Source organism: Engraulis encrasicolus, chromosome 6 (assembly GCF_034702125.1).
Source record: "Engraulis encrasicolus isolate BLACKSEA-1 chromosome 6, IST_EnEncr_1.0, whole genome shotgun sequence".
Classification (NCBI taxonomy): Eukaryota; Metazoa; Chordata; class Actinopteri; order Clupeiformes; family Engraulidae; genus Engraulis; species Engraulis encrasicolus.
In genome coordinates, this window is record NC_085862.1 from 36287677 (window position 1) to 36314296 (window position 26620).

At 46.5% G+C, this 26620-nt stretch overlaps 1 protein-coding gene across 1 annotated transcript; it reads left to right on the forward strand.

The window, feature by feature from the left end:
- The first annotated feature begins 5293 nt into the window (after positions 1–5293).
- On the forward strand, positions 5294–26124 carry LOC134451558 (glial cell line-derived neurotrophic factor). Its single transcript, XM_063202063.1, has 4 exons — positions 5294–5690; positions 20988–21058; positions 22915–23113; positions 24868–26124. Exons 1-4 carry the CDS (start codon positions 5660–5662, stop codon positions 25302–25304), a joined length of 738 nt encoding a protein of 245 aa, XP_063058133.1. The 5' UTR covers positions 5294–5659; the 3' UTR covers positions 25305–26124.
- The last annotated feature ends 496 nt before the right edge of the window (positions 26125–26620 follow it).

The window sequence follows — 26620 nt, forward strand, 5'->3', positions numbered from 1 at the left end:
CCTGTGATGCTGTGGGACTCTGGCTGTGATCAGTGTGGTCGTGGGACTGTGGGCAGCCACTGCCTTGTGGCTAGTGGTGGAGCTGGTCGTGGAGCAGGTGGGAGGCTGTTTGAGCAGAGCCCTGGGTTTAGACAGGCCTGGGGCTTCCTGCTGGGGGTCACGCTGTGGCTATGTGGCTATGTGCATGACTCGCTCAGGAGCTCACCTCTCCCAGTGTGCCTACCCTGCTGCAGGCGGCCATTAATCGCCCAGAGAGAGAGAGAGAGAGAGAGAGAGAGAGAGAGAGAGAGAAAGAGAGAGGTTTTACCAGTGTGAAAAATGTCCCTTTCATTCAAATATCTAAAAATGTCATTTCAAAAAAGTCTGCTGCTATGCCCCTTGACACATAAACCTGACAAATGTGGATAAAATGTAAAGAAGCAGTGTAAACATTAATCCTTTACCATGACAAAGTACAATGTAAACATGTGGTGGTGCCTTGAGCGCCATCCATCCATCGTACAGTCATATTAACCCCCAACTCAAGACAAGACGAAGAAGAAAAGAAAGAAAAAAAACCCTCCACATTCCTTCAGCTGATGTCAAAAATCAAGCAAGCGCAGGTTGGTGGCGGCGGCGGCGGCGGCGGCACTGACCCTTGTCCGTGTCTTAGCAGGTACAGTGTCAGGGAGCCTATGACAGTTCTGGGTCAGTCTATTCAAGCATCTGAACTGAAGCGTGCAGTTCTCCTTGGTTTGTAATGCTACACTTAAACTGACCTGGGCTCGGAGTCCTGTGTGGAAACAACATGCACGACTCGAGGGAGGAAATGTAGATTGCAACTCCTCATGTTGTTTCTAAAGCACAGTCATTTGTGATTGTGTAGGGTTGTTCTTTCATTGTTAAATACATGGCAAAGCATCTGAAATGGTTCTTTGTGGAATCGTTATAACATGGCAAAGTATCTTAAGTTGCTCTTTGCGGTATTGTTGAGTGTTGAATTCTTCACACACAATGAATAAATGCTTGGTTTGCCAATGGCAACTACCTAAACTTAACCAATTTATCCATTTATAACAACAGGACGCATTCAAATTCTCTCACATAAACACTTCACAACAGCCCGGTCGCTGACAGCCACAACAGGCGTTTGCATGCTGTGGAGGTGGTATTTGAAGGCACTCCTTCTCTGCATATAGCATGTATTGTCTGGAGCACACAGCTGCTGTACACACCCACAAGACTGCCATATACTCTACCTTGGGCAGGAGGATGCAAGTGTGACAATGGGAACAAAGCTGTTTTCATCTGCACGTTACTTGGTTTTTTCATTGGAGCATTCACGTTTATCAGTATTTCGTTGAATAAGCTCCCACAAACGCCTTCATAAGGTGTCTAGTACTAACATTGTTTACTTGTTTACTAATATGTTAAATAGTGAGTCGTAATAATGTAGTAATAAAACGATCTTGATGATAGCCAACAGAGAAATTGTTTCCTCAGACTGCAGTCTGAGCTTGTTATGTGATAAATAAATCTTGGTTTGTGTTTTCGTTTAAGGCATTCATTTGTTATCTTTTTTGCTCACAAACAGACAAAGTCCAGACAATTAAGATTGTAGCGACTTAATTCTTTGTGGGTGATTCCAATGTGCTGTCCCACCTTCTCTATCTTGACTCACTGTGTGATTAATGGCAAACAAATTGACAATCTTCATTGACAGCCACATCAATGGCAGTAACATACTCTGTGTTGCCAGATGAGTCTGATCCAATCCCGCCCAAAAGGTTCTCAAAAACTGCCAAAATGTGCTAAATTCCGCCCAATTTCAACAAATTGCATTGATTTCTATGGGCATAAAACTGCAGAAAAAAACGCCAAATGGCCATTTTTCTGTTTTTTTACCCGCAGATGGCCATCCCAAGCAGCCCAATTGGGTGAGTAACCGCCCAATCTGGCAACACTGAACATACTGCTTTGGTTGAGACTGTTACCGTCATTATTAACAAGAGTGTAACTAGGAGTTCCATGAATGAACTCTCCAGAAAGACAAAGCTCATTGATAAACTACGCTCGGCATCCGCCAGGTGCATTGGGCAACCATCCTGCCATAGCTGCTGGCAAGGGCACACGGGCACACTGGCACACGGACACACATACACACACACACGCACGCACGCACACACATACACACACACAAACACACACACGCACGCACACACACACACACACACACACACACACACCGTGTTGATGCCACATACAACCTCATGCAGGTTTTTTACCACTGTAATGAATGAAGGAAGCAAAGGACAGCACTCAGATTTTTCTTTGTTTATTTGCCCACGAACGATTTGGGCAGAGCTCTTCTTCTGTGTGTAATGGCGATTGGCGACATTGAATCGCCATTACACGCTGAAGAAGGGCTCTGACCGAAACGTTTGTGGGCAAATAAACAAAGAAAAAATCTGAAGAGTGCTGTCCTTCGCTTCCTTCATTCATTTATGTTTTATGTGGGATTCAGCACCCAGTTAAGAACTGTTACAATATTTAGGCGATAGTGTGAGCGTGTCTTCTCCTTTAGCATTGTCAAACAGTATCTAGAGGTGAAATCCAAAGCAAACTGGTGTTCTGTGGAAATTGACTATTTTGTTGAAATGAGCTACCTGTTAACCTAGCCCTAATCATGACCCTTGACCCAGGAGTGGTTTGTAGCTCAGCTTGACAGTGCTGTGCAGAGTTGTATAGAGTAGAAGTAGAAGTATGTTTACAAATGTAAATGCAACACTAGTGGTAGGATATTACATGGTTTTAACTTTGTAATAACACGCTACACGTGATGTAATTACATCTGTAAGAGTACTACTACTTCTACTTTATACAACTCTGGTAATGTGTCATTCAGATGCTATGGCAATCATGGTAAATACCTAACAAGAACATGAAAAGCACAAAAGAACAGCCCCACCATGTGGTATTTTCAACTGGGCAACTTATAGAATATTTTGATACATGAGTTGCCCAGATGAAATAAACTTTTACCTTTTCAACATGGCAGAGAGAAATTGGGAGCTAATTTCTCTCAAAAACTGATGCAATTTTTGTTGGCAGCACAAGGCAGGTTAAAACGCTAATGTTACAACGCACAAGCCCACTAAATATGAATCACAAAATGGTTAGACCTACGGTATCTTGGGCAGTTTCAAACATGCACACTAACAACACAGTCAGGATAAACTTCGGCCCCATTGTGTTTATGTCACTATGACAACAGAAGAACTTCGACACAGCACCCTCGAAATTTCCACTTTTAAAGTGGCAATTATCATCTTTCCCATGGAACGTGAACAAACCATAAGAGTACAATTGAGAAGCCAGCAGATCCCTAGCCTGATTATCACTGACTTTCAAATCTCTTCGAGACTTGGTCTGACCAAGAGCATAACAACTACTGGTCCCAAACGGCATGGTTGACCCACATCCCTTGGTTTGCTACTGGTCGAGGGCAGAATAGGCTGTGCCAAAGTTTAAACCAAACATTTTCTTAGTCCCAGTAGAACGTCTCTGTTTAAACCACGTCACTGCCTTGGAGACGCCTCTACCCTGGACCGTTGGAGATGCTCGAAGTTGATTTCTTCCCGACAAAATGGGTGGAGTTCCCCAGCCCGGGGGAGCTCAGACTGTACCTGAACAATGTTGAAGAGCTGAAGGTGTTGCGTCATAAGGAGAGTGGAGCCTGGGTAGCAGATCCCCATGAGCTCGGACTAACACCCTCAAAATTACCACTTTGAACGTTTTTTTTTTTGGGGGGGGGGTAGCTTTACAAGCCTTTATTGTTTTTTCTCAGACAGGACAGTGAAGCAGAGACAGGAAGCGAGTTGGGAGAGAGAGACAGGGAAGGGCCGGCAAAGGACCCGGGCCGGGAATCAAACCTGGGTCGGCCGCATAGCAGACGCGTGCCCCACCATATCAGCCACAGCAGGGCCCAAAAAAGTGGAAAGCATCATCTGTCCCATGGCACGGGAACGAACCATGAGAACACAATTGAGAAGCCGGCAGATGCCCCATGTCCTCCATGCACTCGGACTGTCACTGGGCCGTGACGAAGAGTTTTCGGTCAAGGGTAGTAACCAGGTCAGTCTCAGCTGCCTCCGGCTCCTATTGTGGCCCCGGATGGCCAAAGAAGGACATTTGCTGCTCTTCAAGGCTGCCTGTCTAATCTGCAGCTCACTGCTGGCAGAGTGATTCAGATGGTATGGTTTTGTGCTCTTGGGCACCGCTCCACCATCGGAGAAAGAAAGGGGGTCTGGGGCCAGCTTAGCCAAGTTTGAGGCCCTGCCAATCTAGATAAGTCCCCCCTAAAAGCCAGTGATCACAGTGGCTGGGTTTATGGGAAACTTGGCCATGATAGTGTATCGCTATTTCACAAATGTGGGGTTTCGGCCAACGTTGATTTCAAAATGTTGGTTGTTTGTTTACCTGTGTCGTGGTTGTCAGTCTGTCATCCCCCAACACTAAGGGCTGATATCTTTAATAAAAATAAAATTTGGGGGTACAGTATTAGGCTTACACACTATAGACAATTGCTTTACGCAAGTGCTGATAAGTGCTGATTGTGCTGGTGAGTCAGCCTGCCTGTCTGGTAGGCTGAGTCATTGTTTTGATATTTGACCTGATAATCACTACAACAGAAAAAATAAACTTCATAATAGATATTTCAAATATTTTTATTAGACAGGTTCATGATATGCATTTGAATGATTTGAATGACTTCTGTTTTTTTTTTCCCCTACCTTTTTAAGCGAGCATTTTACGCTCAACAATTGTGGGGCGTCTCTGTGCTTGCTCCATTGAAGCTCAGGGCTGAATATTTGTGCTGTAGTGTCATGCATTCATACTATGAACAACAGAGCGGGAAAGTAGCCCATTACCAGTGGGTACAGCTTTAGCACGCACTGCGCACCCTCAGGGGTTCCCTGGAACGGTACGTTTGTAATCGCATGTTTGCGCTTGTAATAGACACCGCCTAATATTTGTAACCCTCTGATTTTAAAAGACAGGTAATCGTAACTTTCAGATGTGCTTCAGTTGCAACACATAAACTCAACATTTGAACTATGACAAAGTGAGGGAAAGTGAGTCAGAGGGGATCACTCGCCATGGAAGCTTGGTAATAGTCATGCTAATTAGGCTATCATTCGCAACCTGTACACACAGTTGGATCATGTGATACAAACTGGAATTTGACACCTGGAGGGGTTCGGCACATCTGTTTATGGCACCGTACTTGACTTGACACAAATGTGCAGGGATTTAGTCGGGAAGGACAAGACTGTGTGCCTGGGAGCTTCTTAAAGACGCTGGGCTTTACCTACCTGTTTCCCTGATCCACTGTTTCCAGTGTCTGTTACAAAACGCAGTTGTCCCTCCGCGTCTCCAGTATTGCACGCAGAGAGGCGCAGGGAGACACAACCTGGGTCCTCCACACGACTCAAGACAACTTAACAAGTCTTCAAGACCATGTGGCTGCTGTCTTCAAACTGAACTCGGATTCCAAAAATTATGCTCCTGTATTTCAGAGACAAATCGAGGAAAAGTCTACAGAGGAATAGAGTGCCGTCACCTTTGGATTGTTTTCATCTGTTAAGTGCTTCTTAACTCATTTCGCACGGGTACGTCCATGATCGGAGAGGTTGTCCAAGTCAGAAAAGGTATTGCCATTACCATTATAGTTTTTTTTAAAATGTAATATTGTGCCGCACTTTCCTTTTCTTGGTAAAATGCATTATTTTCTTTGCTTTGAGAATGTTAGTTGGCCCACAGTCCCTTACTTACATTTTTAATTACAGTTACCGTCCCGCCATGGAAAACAGAAAAATGACTTCGCATGGATAAGGCAAAATCAAGAGACGTAATAACATAACACATTATTATTAGGCTGTTATTATTCATTAATAATATGGCATTATTATTAGCCTATTATTATTATTATTATTATTATTATTATTATTATTATTATTATTGTTGTTGTTGTTGTTGTTGTTATTGTTATTGTTTATTATTATTATTTGGGTACTCCTAAATTGATTGATTGCATTTGGGTGTCGCATATCTGAGTGTAGAAACCAGTCACCCATTCTGTGGTCTTAAAGAAAGCAAAGTTCAAATATTGTCCCATGTGTTCAGGCTTAGGTCCAAGAATAGTAGACAAGCTGGCCACACTCCTGTGAGTGCGTAATTGCATGTAAATTTAAGATTTTGTCTTATATACATACTTGTGTCTGTCCCCTGAGATGCTTATCTCGGGGATGCAGCTTATTCCCCTCTCATGGTCGTTAAACTGGTTTCTAATCAGTTGTTATGAAAAGCGTAATTGTTCTGTGTTTAACAGATTTCTCGCATGCTTATTATTATATTATGGGCCATCTACCTACTTTCCTTGGCAAAACATTTGTCAAGGGATTGCCGAAGAGGGCGACAAAAGCACCTGTAATTAACGTGACTTGGCTTGATAATGTCTCAAATTGTAGGAACAAATGTGTTTCAGTGAGTTGCCCCCACGATGTCTACAAGAGTATGTTTTTTTTTGCAATGTGTGTGTTCGACCATTTCAGAGAGGGGTTCAGCAGATTTTGGTCTTCTTAAGCAGGACAGATGATAAACAAAAGGATGTGAAATCTCAAGTGCCGCCAAGTCTGAAATTGTGCGTAAGCGTGCACTAGGTGGATAACTTTAAAGGCCCATTAAGATAATAGATTCTGATCATATACATGTTTGAACTGTCTCTTTAGATGATTTCTTGTCCACGTGAAAGTGCTTTGAAAGTGCCCTGCTGACAACTTCCCGCAATCCCCTCAAAGCCCAATTTGTTATCTCCATTGTTTCACATCTGGCACGTTAAGAAAACACTCTGCCTTCTGCCTGGTGCAGTGCGCCTAGGAAGGGGTACCTTTGGGATAAGGGATTTGAGCCCTAGAACATAATGTCTTATCGTCTCAGTTAGCACAGTCTATGTCTTATTATTCCACGATTTACTAAATTGAGTAGTTCGGCCTGTTGTTGGATACTAGTGTTTGCCACTTGTCCTGGTTTCCCATGATTGTCCTGGATTTGAATGGTCTATCCAGGGGACATTTCCCTGAATGAAGGGACCCATTGCTTACATGCTAAATGATAGATTATTATTGAAATGTATTTTTTTGTCAGACAGAGGAGGCAACCCCATAGTTGGATGTAGGAGCCGAGTTGCAGGGCATAGTTGGTCAGGGAACATGTCCACTTCATTATAATACACACGCTGTAGTACATTGGACCAAACACCACCTTTTGGCACAGCCATGTTTTCTTTCAAGTCAGTCCTTGGGCTGTTGTTTGCGGAATGGCCCGTGTTATGCCGGCGAGATTAAGATGAGATACCTTAGTAGTGAAATTACCAAATTAGCAGGCCCCTATTTTACCAAACATTGAAAAACACTTGAGCATAGTGTGCAATTCAGCTATTGAAAAAAAAGTCTTGGAAGTTTACCCAGGTGCGGTGCAGACAGGGATCAGTTTATCTTCAGTTTTTCAAAGCTGGAACAAATCAGCATCACGCCATTAAAAAAGTAACCCCCTCCCTCTCTCTCCCTCTCTCTCCCTCTCCCTCTCCTATCCCCACCACCCCTACCCCCAACCCACTCCATTTTATGTCCAAGTGTCCTTTTAAGGTATTTGATTGGAATGTGTCAAGAATGTTAAATTGGCCGATTGTCTACTACCATATGTGGGTGCGAATGCACCAAATTGGATTGTTACTAGATCTCATTCTGTCTGTTTCTGGCTCTAGTATTCATATTTATTGTACTTTGAAACTTAAGGTACAGCCATGTCTGCTATAGGGTATCAATCAGTCTCCAACAGACAGACAGAGAGAGAGAGAGAGAGAGAGAGAGAGAGAGAGAGAGAGAGAGAGAGAGAGAGAGAGAGAGAGCGGAGAGTATGAGCTGGCAGGTTGTGAGTGTGGGGTTTCCAGCTGTGGTTCCTTCCCCTCCTCCTCCTCCTCTCCCACTCCCACTTTTTTGATTTGTAATGAGTGGACCTTTAAGAAGTTTAATTTTGAATTAAATGGCCAGATGACAATGAAACAGTTGCTTATCTGATTGCATAGTTGTGAGTTTTTATCTGATTGGAAAGTTTCTATTCTTGGAAAGAAAAGCATTGTATTATTAGCGGAAAATAGGGTGATGGTTTTCGCATGTGCTCGAATGTGGGAATGGGTCCCTCTTTATTTTTTGGCTTTTGGTACTATAGCTTCTCTCCCTCCTTTATGCTGGACGCCTTCGTTTTGGATCCAGCAATTTTTCAACCCCTGAAGACACAGAGCAGATACACCCCACCGCTGCTTTTCCCTTTTTTATTTAAGTATCTGAACCATCACCGACAATACTGTCCGGAGAAGAAAAAAAAAGAAAGAGAGATAACATTAGTTATCTTGATGGCTGCTTCCCTCTGCTGCGATGCCCTTATCTTCTCGGTGCAGATAGGCCCGTAGATAGGCCCTGACTGCCCCTAAGCCTGTCTATGTGGTCCTGCCAGTCACTGAGTTTAATACCATTACGCATTCCGTTGGCGTGGTCGTGAGGTTGCCTTGAACTTGAAGCTTTTTTGTGCCTGTAATGACATTGTGCTTCTTTACAGCAGTATTTCACAGGGAGGGAGGGAGGAAGATGTCTCTCTATCCTTCTACCCCTCTCCTCTGCCCCCCCCCCCCTTTTCTCTGCCCCTTTGTTGAATGGTCAGGACGGCATCCGTCATCGCTGGAGGTTGTCCGAATCGACTCGGCCCTCTCTGCTTACTTAACGGCTGGTGTTGAGGGAGTCTATTTGACACACCCTGTCATTTTTATCACCGTTCAGTCCACTCTAGCTTTACGTTCTGCTGGAGGTCATAACACCCCACCCCTACACCTCTCATACCTTCAAGATGGTGTGTCCTTTTCTTTCCACCTGTGGAACTTACAATGAAAGTTAAAAAAAAAGAGACCACCAGCTGAATCCGCTGGTCAGTCATCCATGCCTTAATTGATTTTATGCTTAGTTTGTCTCCAGTGGATTAGTGGAGAAGATTTATCTTTTCTCTTGTGTGATCCTGTCCCTTTGTATCTCATTTATCTTTTCATCCCCCGTTTATAGGCTCATATTTGCTCAGTAAATTGCACAATAACAAGGAGCCTTGTCAGGGAGGATTTTTTTTTACGACCATGCGAGCGGAATGTCCCAGCCAGGACGTATTGGAGATTCCGTTCAGACAACAACAACAAAGACTAGCGGTGATCAACATTATTGCTTTGAAGAGAGAGAGAGAGAGAGAGAGAGAGAGAGAGAGAGAGAGAGAGAGAGAGAGAGAGAGAGAGAACAAACCTTTTTTGTGTTTTTCCATGCACAGTTGACCTTCAGATGATCTTCGATCAGATTGTTCGTGTCTGACGTTCGCAAGCAAGCTGTACTTTTTCCTCAGCTGAACTGGGACTTTAATTTCCTTTCAAATGTAGCGTGAGCACCATAAATCTAAATTACAGTAACGGCATTCTTTTGTCCCCCCCGGTTCCCCCCAATCCCCTGCCTTCCCTTTTCCCCTCCCTCCCTCTCCAACAGTTCTGAGATACCTAGGGCCCATCAAAGGGCCCCACCACCTCGGGGCCAGTCAAACCTCCACTCAGCCACTTCCTGTGTCCAAAGCAGCCTAGGAGTGGTGCTAGGATGACTTATGATTCTGCGGCTGCGAATGGCAGAATAACAGCGATATGTTTTACTGCAGCGTTGGCTAATGAACGAATGGGCCCGCCTCGCGCTGCTGCCACCCCCCCCCCCCTTATTCGTCCAAGCGTAATGAGAAACACCTTAAAGTTCCTCGGGCCGAGGTCAGGTCAGCCCTGACGTTGTGGTGCTGGCTTACAAAGGTGGCTCCACTGCAGCCAATGCAGCCGAGTGCTTTATGGTGCCGCCTATTCAGCACAGGGGAGCGCGGTTGTCACCCTCACTGTCACCTAGTTAATCTTGCTCTCTAGAAGCTACTTTTTGGGGGTCTGGCCCGTCGGTGTGTGGCTGGCTTAATGAAGTGACCCACACACACGCGCACACACGTAGACACACACACAGACGCACACACACACACACACACACACACACAAACACCAAGTGAATCAGAAGTGCTGTCAAACAGGCTGTGTGCTGCTTAACATCACAAAACTTTTTTTTTCAGAAGATTTACTGATGATCACAATCACGCACTTGAAGGGACTTTGGATGTTGAGAGACTTTGAAGACAGAAAAGTGCCACACTCAGGGCCGCTGACAGTTTTTGCCAGGCCCAGTACAAAGTCATCTGAAAGGGCCCCCCACTCAATACATGTAATGTAATGAGGACCCAATTCTGGGCCCCCTGTCTTCCTGGGCCCGGGACAACTGACCCCTTTGACCCTGTCGGCATCCCTGGCCACACTCACTCTGCACCCACCCCCCACACTGTGCTGCTTTTCAAGATACATTTGCACCCATTTCCTGTGATGATTCAAGTGTGCTGAATGTCACTGACCTGCAGCGTGGTTTTAAAAAAAACTGAAGAAAGGCCTGCTGGATGGTTTGTTTTAGGGTTGTGGGTGGTGTTGTAGGGGTTTCGAGGTGGGAGCAGCACGAGTTGAGTGGGTGCGGTGGGGGGGGGGGGGGTGGGGTGGTTGAGAGAATATTCCATCGTGTTAACAGATGAGAACCAGCAGCGGAACGTCCATTCACGATAAGCAGGAGTGTGTCACCCTTGGTGTGTCCAAATGTATCAGGTTTTTTACGGGGCTAGAATGCGAGGAATGAAGGGCGGCCCACCAGCTTTGAGTCCCGCAGATCAAAAGGTGTGATTCCTGCACTGTAGACACCCCACCGCAAATGAGGAGTGTTGAGAGCAGATGGCTATTCAACAACAACAACACTCCCCCTCTCACATCAGAGAGAGAGAGAGACAGACAGACAGACAGACAGACAGAGAGAGAAGGAGAGAGAGGGAGAGAGAGGGCTCCTGCTACACGCACAGGATCGTAAACAAAGGGGAGTCAGGGGAATGCAGTGCGACGGCATCAGTGTAAACAAAGCCTAACCCGGGCCCTCTCAAATGGGAATGAATCATGGAAGTGTGTTAACAAGTTGCAACGCTTTGACTCACTGGCCGAACTTGAAACCACCTGACACAGAGGGAGGGAGAGAGAGAGTGAGAAAGAGAGAGAGAAAGGCCACTGGTGAATTAAAACCCCTTTTCCCAAATAAGTAAGTAGGAGTGAGTTTGTGTGTTTTGACAAAACAGGGCTTTCACCTTAGTGGAAATGGATAGGCCTGTGCTGGCGTTGCGATGGTGTGAGCGGTGCGGTGCGTTGCGGTGTGGTGCGGTGTGGTGCAGCGTGGTGTCTGTGGTGCGGTGCATTGTGGTGCGTCAGCGCGAGCCCAAAGCACAGCTGGCCACCTGCAGTACAGCCAGGGAAGCTGACGGGGGGACAAAAGGGGCAGTCGTCCAGGGGCCCACGGAGAGAGGGCGCCATGAATTGGGTGCTCAACTGTCAATTGCATGTATGTATTAAATAAATTATATGCATTGGGTTGGGGGGGGGGGGTGCTTTGCAGATGACTTTGTCCTGGGCCCGGCTAAAGCTGTTAGCGGCCCTGTGTACAGCAGCACTCCAGCTCCGCTCCACAAGGGAAGTGGCATGGCGAGGGAATGCAAACAGCAAACACCACTTCATTTGTAAAAGCAAAGTCAGCGCGGCTCAACATTTCATCCAGAAGGCTTGACCTGGGATGCCATAGCGAAAACCTATCTCCTACCTCCTGCCCCCTGTCCCTTCACCCCTCCTCTCCCCTTACCAGGAAAAAAAGGAGAAGGTTTAACTCTTTCATGCAGAGCTTCTATTATAAGCGTGCGGTTGATGAAATCTGTAGTCTCTTACCAGAAACTGTCCCCCCCTGGAAGTTGTAATAGTCACTGAAAAACTAACTCAACTACCATAGTACTGTACTATGTCAGTGCACAGGGCCTTTAGGAATACATTACAACTTGGTCATTGCCATTCTGGTAACAGCTAATTTATAATGGGGGTAGTGTCTTAAGGGCTTAAGACTCTCGATAATGTCATTGCAGTGTTGTTATGATGTACTTGAGTTTTTTTCAGGTAATAGTGTGTCAGATTGGCAGCGATCCCATCCGCACCAAAAAGGGCTACACACAGCATGAATAGAAGAGACTGCTGTGAATAGAATCACCGGGACGAGCTAACCCTAAACTTAAACAAGTGCATTGTGTGTTTGTTTGTTATGAAGTCGCCGGCTACACAGACACGGCATTAAAAATGTATTGAGCCGACAGGCGAGAAGCAAGGTTTCTGACAGGCAGAGGCGTGTGGTGAAGCAGAGAGGACTTTGAACACAGCCGAAGGACTGCTGCCTGTTAGGCTTTGATGTTGCCCATTGAAGTGACGAGCCACTTGTATTGGGCAGCCTGTTCCATGCCAACAATGAAGAGCTAGTCTTGCTATTTACCCCAGCCATGTTGCCATGAGAGCTAACACAGGTGAAGGTTTGAACGCTGCAGGAAAAGCTTACTCGGAGTTTGCGAGGGAGGTGATTTCTTGAGGGCAAAAGTTTTGTATTTAGCCTGTTATTAGACAGCGTCCTACGCTTCCCTAAATACTTTTCACATTCTGTTTTGGCATGCAGAGTGTTTGCACGAGGTTCATCTCTGTACAATGTATCTGGTCCAAGTCAAAATGCAGAACATTGTCAAAAGCCATGCTGTTGATCCCCAGTGGTCAAATTACTTGACAAATGACCGTTTTCAACAAGCTCTGTAGTGGGGGGGGGGGGGGGCTTTGGGGGCATCTTTCAGCCTTGGCTGATGAGTTACTTACTGAGGGTTTGAAAGCAGATCGGGGCAGTGAGCAGGAATTGAAGGAGTGCAGTGCACGTGTCTGGAGTCCACAGTGGCCCTGTGAGTGTAACAGTGCCTGTGTCACTGAGCGTGACAGGCGTATAGTGTAGCGCTCTGCAACCATGTCCTTAGCTGCACCCCCTTCTCTCTCATTCTCTCCCTCTCTCTCTCTCTCTCTCTCTCCCTCTCTCTCTCTCTCTCTCTCTCTCTCTCTCTCTCTCTCTCTCTCTACTATTCTCTCATTCTCTCTCTCTCTCTGTATCTCTCTTTTCCCATTCTCTCATCCACCCTCTCTCTGTATGTCTATTCTACTCTCTCTCTCTCTCTCTCTCTCTCTCTCTCTCTCTCTCTCTCTCTCTCTCTCTCTCTCTCTCTCTCTCTCTCTCTCTCTCTCTCTCTCTCTCTCATCCTCTTTCTCCCCATATTCAACTTTATGGTTCTCATTAATGTCATTTCTGTGCATAATTGGGTTTGCTTGAACCAGAAAAAAATGAAGTTAAGTGATGGAACTCATGCGAGTTGGGGGCCATCTGGATAAACAAGCCTTTGTTGCAGGACTCTCTGCATCCGCGACATTCGTTTGTCAAAAGTGAGAATGGATAAGTCACAACACTCCCAGGGAGACAGCAAAGAGAATCAGAGCTGTCATTAGCTGACTAGAACGAACAGTGTGTTTGCATCAAGGGTGAGTCCAATCGTTTGTTTGTTTTTGCGTTCGGCCCTAGATTATAATGGCATTTGAAGGGTCAGGGTGCGCATAATCCAGGTGCCATGGGGGCGGCCGTGGCTCAATGGTTAGAGAGCTGGCCTATAGATCAGAGGGTCACAGGTTCACATCCCACCCTTACAAGCACTTTCATCCATGCCCTTGAAGTGCCCTTGAGCAAGGCGCCTAACCCCTCATTTCTCCAGGGGTTGTAACCAATACCCTGTACCTTGTAAATAACTGTAAATAAGTTGCTTTGGATGAAAAGCGTCAGCTAAGTGTAATGTAATGTAATGTAATGTAATGTGCCAGAAAGAGAATGATCTGCACACTGGGTATCTCAGGAAGATCCCACTAGAGGATGGAACCTTTGCCATTTGTTAATAATGCATGTTTGGCATCATGGGTAAGCGGTTATGGAGTCAGAGTTGGTGTGGGGGGTTTGGTGGGGGGGATTAATTAACCAGTGCTCTCCCCCATCCTCCTCCATGACTGACTTACCCTGAGCATGGCACCATCCCACCGCACTGCCCCCTTTCAGTCGCCATTGGGGGCTGCTCCCTTGCACGGGTGAGGCATAAATGCAATTTTGTTGTGTGCAGTGTGCACTCATGTGCTGTGACACAATGACAATGGGAGTTTGAGTTTCCCAGTTGGGCTTTCACTTTCACTTTGCTTCCACATTTTCTAGCATATGAGTGATTCTCTAATTCGCCTACACTTTTAAGTCCATGGATTTTATTTGGCAATTCCACTAACTATTAACTGCATCCAATGATGTTTTGGACATTAGAAAACATTTATCTTTCATATAATACAGAAAGTGTAGACATAGCATTATTTCCCTCAGCAAGAATGAATATTTAATACTGGTTTTGGGCGTTTTCATGCCGTCCTGTTTTCCAAATGTCAGATTCAGTCTTCATATTAGTATGTAAAGAAACTTGTTTTGCCCAAGACGATTGCAAATGTTGATTCACAGTAATCATCACAATATGACAAAACTGTCAGAAAGACCACTGTCCTTTCCATTATACATGAAATTTGCCATTTTGTGTGTGTCCACGAAAACTGTGTTAACCGTGTCACGGTCTGAAACCTCCTCCGTAAATCAGTAATGGTTTGGTCTTAGGCCATACGAATAACATCACGTGATGTCATAACCTCTTTGGCAGGATACGGAAAGACTTTTTGGTAAATTCTGAGCTCCATCCTTCCATAATTTAATCCATTCTTTTTCATGTTCTCATAGCGGAAAAATTGCCTGTCAACTGTGTTATCAACATATTCATAAGAATCTGAATTAGAAATCACATGTAGAAAAACACAGATAAAGCATACAGATATATGAATTGATTAAGGTGTTGTGGTGGAACTTCTGAGGTCCTCAGTTAGCACAACACCATAAAAATGGCTGAAATGTCAACAGTGTTACCGTCAATGGTGTTACAATTAAGTATGACAGTCAGGGTTGCCAGACGAGGCTGATGATTTCCAGCCCAAACAATGATCAAAATCCGCCCTAAAAACCCGCCCAATTCTATTGATTTATATGGCAGTGGGAAGGTTTTTCTGATAGATGCCATTTTTACCCGCACACGGCCATCCTAAGCAGCCCAATTGGGCGGGAACCAGCCCAATCTGGCAACACTGATGGCAGTTGAGGAGGAGTATGTTTTTGCCAATTTATATCCATATTGACAGACAAACAAACAAAATAATTTGTGTTCTAGAGAGATGGGTTTGTCTGCTCTGTTTTTTCTCCTAAAAAAGTGCCGCCTTGTTCCCCTGCACTGTTGACCGTAACACAGTTGAGTAACACAGTTGACTGTTTTGAAAGTGTTTTTGCGCTATTGATCCCTTATGTGTTGGAAAAATCCTATGAACATACACTAGGGATTATCTCTGGAGAAGGAAGTCTTGTGTAAGGAGGGTGACTATATTCAAATCAGACGTTACAGGGATTTATGATGAAAAATGTGTCAGTCTGTATCACAGCGACTCATAAAATCCTACTTATGAAGCTCAACAATCACATTTTCTATATCAGTTGCACAGATTAATGACAACATTACTGCTAAGGGACATAAGCACTTTCAAATATATATTGTTTCAACTCTGTAGTATTTTTATATATGTTTGAAATGACATAGTATTTGTCCATAACACTGTTGACAAAATAATTAAGCAAATGTTCGCTTTCATTAGAGTATTTATCAAATGATTTAAGATTAAGCTTGGCAATTTGTTTGTTTGGAAACTTAAATATATACACTATGTAAACATCTAGGTCATTTAGTTGAAAAAAAAATACTGATAATTGACATTTTGCTTTTGCCAAAAGCGTAGGGGAATCGTAGAATCACTCATATACCAAGATTAATGGCAGCCATGAAATGGCAAGCGAGAGAGAGCTCATCTAAGGGCCTTTCCCATTACTAATCTCTACCCCTACGCCTTCCCCATGCCCCTCGTGCTTTCCAGCTGTAAGGTGTAGGGCTTGAAACGCAACCGCTACGAATTGGGATACCCCTTCAACAATCATGGAATGAAACTCACAGCTGTCACTAATTCCATGAATTAGGTTGACGTTAATAGCGTTTTTTTTCATGTGCAGTTCACAGAGAAAAGGGCCATCACACATTATGACAATGTTAAACTTAGTACAATGGAATGATTATTACCACTTAAAAACCTTCAATTGTGGCGAAAATACTTAAACTTGTGTGCTGTTGTGGGTGCTTGCCGCCAATTTTTAAATGAATTCACAATGCATGCAGGGAAACCTGTCGTAGCCCTCCGTCGTGGAGTCTGGTGTTGAAAAATCTCTGCGCGGAGGGGTGGAAAGTCCTTCGCCGTACCCCTACCCATCTGTCTGAACGTGAATCGGGATGCCACTACCCCTACACGTGGACGCGCAAAACGGTGGCAATGGGGAAAGGCGTAGGGCTAAGGCGTGTAATGGGATTCACCGTTACTCCAAACAGTGTTGCCAGATTGGGCAGCCATTTGGCATTTTTTCCTGCAGTTTTATGCCCATAGAAATCATTGCAATTTGTTGAAATTGGGCGGATTTCAGCGTGTCTTGGCGGTTTTTGAGCACCTTTTGGGCGGGATTTGATCAGACACATCTGGCAACACTGACTCCAAAGTGACACACCTCAGCTGAATGGCTTCCCCCCTCTCCTCGCTTTCCACCCCCTTGATCTGCGTTTCTCAGGGCGGCCGGCTATGTATGGTCCCAAGTAGCCAGACCCCAAACTCTTCTCTTTCTTTGGTCACATCAATGGAGGAGGCTGGCACCAGTCTCTCAGTGTAAACACGTTTTGACAAGTCCCCATTCACTGTGACACTGGAGATTAAGGCTCGTCCCGCTAATTGCCTGTTTGGAAGTGAGAGAGAAGAGAGAGGGGGGGGGGGGGCAGTCCTAATCCTCACCTGTGAACCATGACTGAACCCCTTTGCTTATGACGGAAGTTCCCATCAGCTTCTGAGTTTCTGTCTTGGGCTCGGCGTAGCATCTTACTGCAGATGGGGTCGGCGGCGGGCCTATTCACTATTTGCTGAAAATACTCGACTACATCATAACAACCTTGCTATGACAGTACAGAGAGCCCTAAGTAACAGATTAAGACAGCCATTACAATTTAGGTGACAGTAAGGTTATAACATTGGCTCTGTGCTAAGGGGTTAAGTGACCTTAATGTCCCTCCTTTACTAGTGAGGTGACCAGTGTCTTGCTGCACGTTCCGTGGGCTTTTGATAGCAGCATCATGTTCAGATGTGCTGTCACTTGTTTTCAGCACTCCACGATGTGTGGTTGAACCTGACCAACTCCACTGTTTTTAGCGTGTCCACTGGGAAAATGACAAACAGATGATGAATGACCATAACAAGTTAAGTGAGGTGAAGATGGAAGGGAACAAACCGGCCAGAGGATCTGTGAGGATCTGTGGAGAGACTCGTGAATATTTTTGAGCACACACAAGCACGACTGGCGTATTTCCTTAGATCATAGTTCTGATGGCTTAGTATTGTAGACTTTAATAGAAGTTATGCAAAACACATTGTTACCGTAGCGACAGGCCCGGCCACAGCCTGCAGAGTGCACAGACCTTAATGGGTCCCATGTCACCCTTGCCTTGCCTGGAGTGATGTTGGGGCCACGCGGTCGAGACGTATTGCCTGTTTGCATGCAGACCCCATTGTATACATAGAGTAAAGGCTATACTGTTGGTTAAAAGATAGCGTTTGGAAACTGGCGGATAAACAAGACGGCTATTTGCAGCCTTTTGGCTATCGGACAGGGGGATTTGTTACAAGCATTTACGTCTTCACAAACATGCACTTTAAACATAAACACATTGTTCTGACACGCTAGCTACGCATCCTCTGCACTGCATTGGATTAGCGGCAGTAGACGAATGGCTGTCGTGTCTTTTCTAGCGCTACAACATCCCAGAGGACCCTGAATTATTGGGTAAACACAGCACTGACTCAATTAAATGATAACTAGAAACGAAAAAAGACATTTATAGTCATGCAGCTGTGCTACGCAAAAAAAGGACTATTTCTGGAAAGAACGACAAAGTTGTTTTTGTCGGTCGTCCTTTTGCGGCAACAGTTGGGCATTGCGTGTTAACAGCCCCTGCTGAAAGGATCAAACTAATCAGACAGAGAGTCTGTTTCTCGCTCCGTGCCAGCCAGCCAGCCAGCCCATTCAGCTGCAGAACAGCGACTGTGGGCGGAAATCAAAGATGGCAGCGCATCGTTTTGACATGCGGAACATTTCCAGGCGATGGGCCTTAAGCTGCTGGCACCGCTCCAATCAATCACGTCTTCGGGCTCAGGTCAAGGCTGTAGAGGGCAAGCATTCATTTACGAGCCGCAGACAGTGTCACTCAGGGCTGGTGGGGCCGGGCCGTAATAGAGTTGTGTTGTGCGGCTGCAGCAGGCTGTTAGGAGAATGAGGAGCGGAGAGTACAAGTGGGCTGGCATACGTATGTATGTGGCATCCTTCCTGACCTCTGGACCACTGTTTCTCAGTGCTATATACCACTGATTCAGTGCGCTTGAGTGACAAATATTTGGCTGATATTGAGACCGTTGACATTCACACACAACTCTCTCGTGTGTGTGCGTGCATGTGTGCGTGCATGTGTGTGTTTGCGTATGCTTGTGTGTGTGTGTGTGTGTGTGTGTGTGTGTGTGTGTGTGTGTGTGTGTGTGTGTGTGTGTGTGTGTGTGTGTGTGTGTGTGTGTGGGCGTGTGTGTGCTCGCACAAGTGTCAGTGTGTTGGTGGAAGGAAGACAGCCGTGAGGAGCGATGGAACCTCTTCTCTCTCATCAGTCATGTTCCGGTGTGTGTGTGTGTGTGTGTGTGTGTGTGTGTGTGTGTGTGTGTGTGTGTGTGTGTGTGTGTGTGTGTGTGTGTGTGGTGTCCAGACTCCATTTTGGTTCCAGGAGGAGTTTAGGATACTTTGCAACTTTAATTTAGCCCACAGGGTGACATGGCAGGAAAGCCACACATGCCCCTCATCAAGCTCGTCTACTGTTACACCACCACTGTGCCAGGCCCCAGAATACTGTTCCCTCACGCTTCAGTGCTCCTCCTCCTCTTCCTCCTCTCCTCTCCTCCTCCTCCTCTCCTCTCCTCTCTTCCTCCTCTTCTCTCCTCTCCTCTCCTCCCCTATCTCTCGCCAGCTCGTCTCCCCAGGGTTTCCTTTTGTGTTCATTGCACTTTTAGTGGGTTTTCATCTCGCCAGGCTCATTTACATGCCAATCACGGGAGTATTGATTACACGGCGCGGCGCAGTGTACGGCGCAGTGTGCGGCGGTGGCGGCGGCGGCAGTGTGCAGCGGCGGCCTTGTGTTGTGTAAGGAGACACCCCGCTCCTCTCCTCTAACCTTTGTACACCGCTCCACTCCGCCCCGGACGCTGGCCAAACTGTGCGCTAGGCACTGTGTCAAGACGCTGCTGTATGTAGGTAAGGCTGGGCACACGAAGGAGCTATTTTTAAATACACCGGCAATCGAGGAAAAAAAAAGAAAAAGATATTTTAAGCATGTGTGATGAAACATCTTCCCCCCCTTCCCCGTCTCACCTTTGATTTATGCAGCTATTTATATAGCGAGCTCCGGAGGCGCTGGATATTGTTTATTGCTTTACGGCAGTTACCTTTGTATTGGGCCCCATCAGTGAGTGCCATATTTGTGTATTTTAAGCCTCTCCTGGAATGCGAAAGGTGTCTGTCCGGGTTATCTATTGTTAAAGGAGTTTGCGGAGGGGAAGCTGTATTTCCTTTATCTGGTCTTTATCTCGGACTAGGTGGCCACAAAAGGAGTCACTAAATAGCAGTGGGCCTTGTCTTGTGCATCGTCTGGTTGCTGCTCTCTACACAATGGGCTGTAGACTCCTCATAAAACCATATTATTACTAAGGCCGTTTTCTCATCGCTCACTGAGCATGTTTGGGAGATTGGGGACGATAAGTACCTTCCATCCATCTGCATACTTACCCACACAAACACACACGCACACAACCCTGCACGCACACATATAAACACACACACACACACACGTACACACACACACACACACACACACACACACACAGAAGCACACACACACACACACACACACACAAACCGTGTGCACACCGTGTGGGAAATGCAAACGCACGGCAAATGGGCCGAGGAGGGCCAGGCCCTCTCACTGACCTCTGCTGTGTCACGCTCTGCCTTCCCTGGCTAAGCCGACCAGCCGGCCAGCCTCTTATTACCCCCACCCTAAACCTCCTCCTTCTCCCTTCTCCACCCTCCATCTCCTCCCTTCTGGCTGTCCTTGGTGCACAGTTAGCGGCGCGCCCAGCAGGGGGAGTCGGCTGCGTGAGGGTGACCTTATTCCGTCATGCCCAGCTAAGGCATGCCGCGTGTGCCAACCGACACCGGCGAATGCTGCTACTGATGAGTGAGTGAGTGTGAGAGAGAGAGAGAGAGAGAGAGAGAGAGAGAGAGAGAGAGAGAGAGAGAGAGAGGAGGGCACAGGGTCCGGCATACCTGTGGATAGTGTCTCATTGTTTCAGATAGGCCAGTGGTTTGGACTCGGTTCAACTGTGCTACTGCAGCGAAGGGGGATTTCTGTTTACGCTGTCCGTTACACATGTTCCACACCAAGACTCCATACCCAGCCAGCCTTACACTTCCCTTTTATAATCCAATTTTACACCACATCCTGGTGTTGATTATTTGTTTTAACGCACCGCCGGACGGTTGGAAGCGGATTATGATTTTTCTTGGAAGCTAAATGCTGTTAAAATCTTGCAAAATGCGTCCTGACGTGTTCTTTTCCTTCCCTTCCAGATGGCAAAAGGTGGCGGAGGCAGGCGGTTTCTTCAGTGTCAGCTGCCCAATGTCACCTGAGAACATGGCGGGTGAGTGAGCACTGCAGGCCAACCCCCGCCGCCGTGGACGGCTCTGTTATGACAACGTCGTGACGGGCCTGTCAAACACACGGCTCCGACTCAAAAAGAGCTGATCAGTACTGAAAGGTGTCAGCCACGCCGAGCGCATTTCTATCCCATGACGAGTGCACACAAAGGCATGCACGCGCACACACATGTACTGTACTATGCATATGCACACACACACACACGCAGACAGATACTGTACATGGCAGGCATGTGTGCATACAGAAACACAGGCACTCTCTCTCACACACACACACACACACACACAGTCTTATAGACACACCCACACATGCATGCACACGCGCGCACACACACACACACACACACAAAGACACACACACACACACACACACACACACACACACACACACACACACACACACACACACACACACACACACACACACACACACACACACACCTCTTGGTGTTGCTGCGTGGCAGACACTCATTTAATAAGCACCCTTAAAATATTTACTTGCCCGGGGCCAGCCAAGGTTTTGGATGTCGATTAAGTAATTAAAGAGTCGAAGGTGTTGGTCCCAGCAGCCGGGGGGGCCCTAGCCGTCAGGTTGGGGGGACGCGGAGCGTAGCGGGGGGGCCGAGTGTTTCCATGCTGTGGGTACCGGCTCGGTGGGCCAGCGGGGATTGTTTTACTCTCTCCACGGCTCTCTGATGGAGCAGTCCTGTCCGCATCATGGTCCACCCCGCTGGTATTATGTAACACATGTGGCTAATCGGGGAGCCGCAAAGCAGGCAGGCACAGACACATTGCACATGAGGGAGATGAGAGAGAGAGAGAGAGAGAGAGAGAGAGAGAGAGAGAAACAGAGAGACAGACTGGTTGAGAGAGACACACAGAGAGACAAAAAGATAGAGAGAGACAGGTAGAGAGGGAGACTGTGTGTGTGTGTGTGTGTGTGTGTGTGTGTGTGTGTGTGTGAGAGAGAGAGAGAGAGAGAGAGAGAGAGAGAGAGAGGAGAGAGAGAGAGAGAGAGAGAGAGAGAGAGAGAGAGAGAGAGAGAGAGAGAGAGAGAGGAGAGAGAGAGAGAGTCAGAGAAAGCGAAAGAGGGAGGTTTGAAATCCTATGGTTGAAATTTCTGGTTGGATTTAAGTTGGGCCTCGAGGCTCAGTTGAGGCGTGTCAACAATGCTATACAGTCATTTCCAATGTGTCTCACGTAGTAGAACTGTGTGGACATGAAATGCTGGCAGTCATTTTTTTAAATGACAATGTTTGAACTTCGGCTTTTTTTCGCACACCTCAGCTGGCAGGTGCGTCGGAGATGGCACCATGGGTCACTCAGCAATAGTTCAAAAAAAAAAAAAAAAAAAAAAAAAAAGAAACTCCCGCACACTGACCATTTCGCTGTTCTTTCTTTAATAAACGACGTTTCGGTGCTAGACCTTCATCAGGCCTGACCATCAGACCATTGCCTGATGAAGGTCTAGCACCGAAACGTCGTTTATTAAAGAAAGAACAGCGAAATGACAATGTTTAAAATCCTGCAACACATGGTTATAAAACAAGTAGCATACATCTGCCAGTCATTGTGTGTGTGTGTGTGTGTGTTTATCCGTCAGCAGGGCGTCAGTTATAATTGTGAACACTCATTTTGTATTTGTTGAAATGAGTTTTGTTTCGGTTGTGTTGTATTACACATCACTCCTCTGAAATGTATACAAATGCAGCGCCGTAGTAACCTTCAAGTCCATTTCTGGCCTTCTGTAAGTTTGTGTTTTGACCAAAGTGCAATGTTTTCATGTTTGCACTGCAGCATACACTAGACGCTGTTTTGTTGTTGTTTCCTGTTTGTACAGGTGATGCTATGGGTGCTGGCCTCGCTGGTTGCCTTAGTGGACGGCTCAGTTGCGGGCAGGGACAGAGACCTTGGAGAGGAGTCTTCCCCGGCGGTGCTGCGGAGCTCGGAGAGGATGGCATGGCAGCCGGCCAGTCAGCCAGAGGCGCAGGAAGAAGAAGAGGAGACGGATGACGTCACTTCCTGGGCTGGCGTGTTTGGTGAGTGGACAGACTGGCCTGCTGCAACAAAGAATCTCTTTAACGCAGCTCGCACTTAACAAGTGGAGCTAAATATGGATCACAAGCACTGCTCCGACACTTGGATTTCCGCATGTGTGTGTGTGTCCGCGTATGTGTCCGTGTTTATGTGTGAGTCTGCGTGTGTGTGTCTGTGCACTTCATTGTAGCTTTAAGTGTTTTAATACCCTCTGCTGAGAAGAGCCTATTGTTATTCTGCGGGACAGCGGTAATCAAATAAATCGAAGGCACTCTGGGCTTCCTCCACCCCATGAAAACAATAATGTGTAAATCACATCGAAGCACCCCGAGTCAGCCACCACCACCGCCATAAAACAGACTGACTTGTCGCTCCCACACAGCGAATATAACTTCTGGACAGGTGCCAAGCGGTTCTGCTCGCGAGAGCGAAAAAATGGCCTTGGTGAGCGGAGCAGAGCAGAGCAGAGCCTGGCTGACCGACCTCCTAGGCCCCGCAAGAATGGAAACAATCATGGGCCAGATATCCATTTCACTCCCCTTCCCCAGGACCCTCCAATACCTTGTCGAGAGGTGTATCACTCGCCTAGATCTGGAATGCTGATCAGGGCCCCAAAACAGATGTAAAGGGATCCAATATTGGGTTACTGGAGTGAGACCTTCGTCCCTACATTCGTGTCCTTTTGTCCTTGCTTTGGCTGCCTCCCTGCCTGTGTGCCGCAACCGCGGTGACTGGGGCGGAGGATGCAGAGAGTTCCAGGGCGAGCAGACTTTATCTTGTAAAGAGAGGGAGAATTTATGGGAATTTCCTCATAAAAACGCTAATGTTTTGGGAATCCTCTGGGAAATATGTACGGGAAATGTACTGTCAGAGTCTCGAATGTCATGAGAAAGTGATCTCAAACTACGCCAATTACTCTATGTGCTGACATTGTTAAGGTTAGAATGGCGCTCGCACCGAAAGCTATTGATAGTCGTTGACCTTGGAATTCCTTCGAATTCTAGTGTATCACTGGCACATGGTCAGTGTCATCCTCCATTTGACAAGGTTAAAAAAATGATGGTAGGAATAATGTTTTGTCCATCGACTGGAATACAATCACCCCATATACTTTTTATGACCCCTTTGTCGTGTGCACAGCTGTTTTCTGGAGCAATTTTATTGTCAAAGCCAATATGAGAACACTTACTGATATTTATCTAAGTATTTATGGTATGAAATTACCTCAAGCGTGCTGTCACCCCTTATTTCCTGCTCTCAGTGTAAGGTCAGTCGATAATTTGAGGAGAAACCATCAGAATGGTCTTGAGTTGCCATAGGAACACAATAAAATTGGCGCCATTATCTAAATCCCTTGGAAAAAAATTTAACTGCAAGAGACACACATCACACACAGCGTGGCAAGTTTTGACACAGCTACATTCAGCATTCTAACAAGTTCCTGAAACTAATTATATCTCCTGGGGCCAGAGAGGGAATCAAACTCCTGACTGCCCCTGATTGAGGGACTTTTCCAAAACAGTGAGATTTGGCATGTCATTTCAATCTTAAGATCTGAGGTGAGGGTAACATAAGTTTCACTGGCAAGCTGAAAAATATGTGAAAAGGAGGAGCTGGACTCGGAGCATTAAAAAATATGTCTGGGGACAAAAGTGTTACAAAAACTGATGTGCTTTCAACAGGTTTGTTCTACTTGTGTATGATGTTTCCCACCTGTTGGCATTAGATTAACACATTTCTCTTATTTCTCTCACAGACAGTCCTTCTCTTCTGGAGGAGGGCGAGGATCACCACAGAAGATGGCAGCGTTCCACCTCCGACCCGGCGCCCCAACGCCAACGCAAGAACCGCGGCGGAAGGAAGGGCAAGGGCCGAAAGGGACAGAAGGAGAAGGAGAGCCCGGACTGCCGCATGGAGCGCAGGGAGATGCGCGTACGAGACCTCGGCTTCGGCTTCGATTCGGACGAGATCGTGGTCTTCAAGTACTGCGTGGGCACGTGCATGAGAGCGCTCAAGAACTACGACCTGGCCCTGAAGAACCTGATGAAGAACGGCAGCATCCCCAGCAACAAGGTCAGCTCGCACCCCTGCTGCCGCCCCACCCACTACGAGACCGTGTCCTTCATGGACGCCCAGACCTCCTGGCAGACCATCAAGCGCCTGTCTGCTGCCAATTGCAGTTGCGTCGGATGAGAGCCACTAGGGAGCCAGCCGCACAGCCGCGGGCTTTAAAAAAAAAGGAAAAGAGAGAGAGAGAACCTGAATCGTGAGCTCCTGAATCTAGAGGAAACCGGAGAGCGGGAGGCCTGAGGCGGCGTGGATGGTGTGAACAGCAGCGCGGACCGGACAGAGGTGTGAGAAATTCACAGTCTTCAGTAACGCGATGCAGTCAGCTGCTGGGGGATCCCTAGTGCTCTGGAAGAAGGAGCGCCACCCTGTGGTCTAGTGATGATAAAGCACGAGGCAAAGTACTACGTAGGCGCACATAAGTTAACGCTGCTGTCAGCTGTAAGGATACCCAAAAGGCCTCTTCTGGCTCAGCCTTTGGGGCCCCCAGGCCTTCCCGAGTCACCAGGCCCTTGTGCTGAAAGGAGAGTTAACGCAGAGTACCCGACTTGTGGATACAGAGCTCTGGCATATGTCATCTGTAATCACTCTCTGTTGTTTTTGATGGTCTTCATGTGCCTTCAGCCGTCACCTTCACCTACAAAATGGTTGCGTACTTCCTGACACTTCAGCTGCCATCGAGTTATAAGGATATATAAAAATAGTGGGCAGTGGGCTTGCAGACATTTGAACCAGGAAGACCAACGACTTTTTTACATTTTAAAACATTCAAAAATGAAGCAAAGTGGGGATAATCGCATTTGTCAGACCAAGAATACGTGGTGTGGTGTGCATGTTTATAATTTCCTTCAATGGCAGCTCGGTCACTTTCAGGTCACAAGAGGCCGTGACACCACAAAGCCAACAATTAATCTGCCGTTCCCTTTGAAATTGTGGAGATGAATCCTTTCCCAACCCCATGCTGCTGCCAGCTCCACCCCTTACTCCATTGAACGAGTGGTCTACTGAATGATCGACTCTGTCCTAGGATCATTTTCCAACCAAACAAAGACTTCCTGTAGTTTGAACTTTGAACTGACACATATTCTATTTTTTATTTTTTATTTGTACAGCAGTATGGAAGCATATGGATTATAATATAAGTCCTTCTCACTTACCTTCATCATAGCATGTCAATGAAACGACCAGTCACTTTTTGGCATAATCTCAAGATTAGCCCTATCAGTATGGTGACAGACAGAAACAATAAGTGGCTCCAGTGCAGTGCATGGCCTCAGTTAACGGTCGCTAGTTATCCTAATCGGTCAAATGGAACTATCATTTTGGGCCACATAATGCCAAGCACCCAGAGAGACTGCAATTTACTGTGATTTTCTCCCTTCAAACTTCAATGAAGACTTTCACCGTTTAAAGCATTTTACTCCTATTGCGCTTTGATCTGT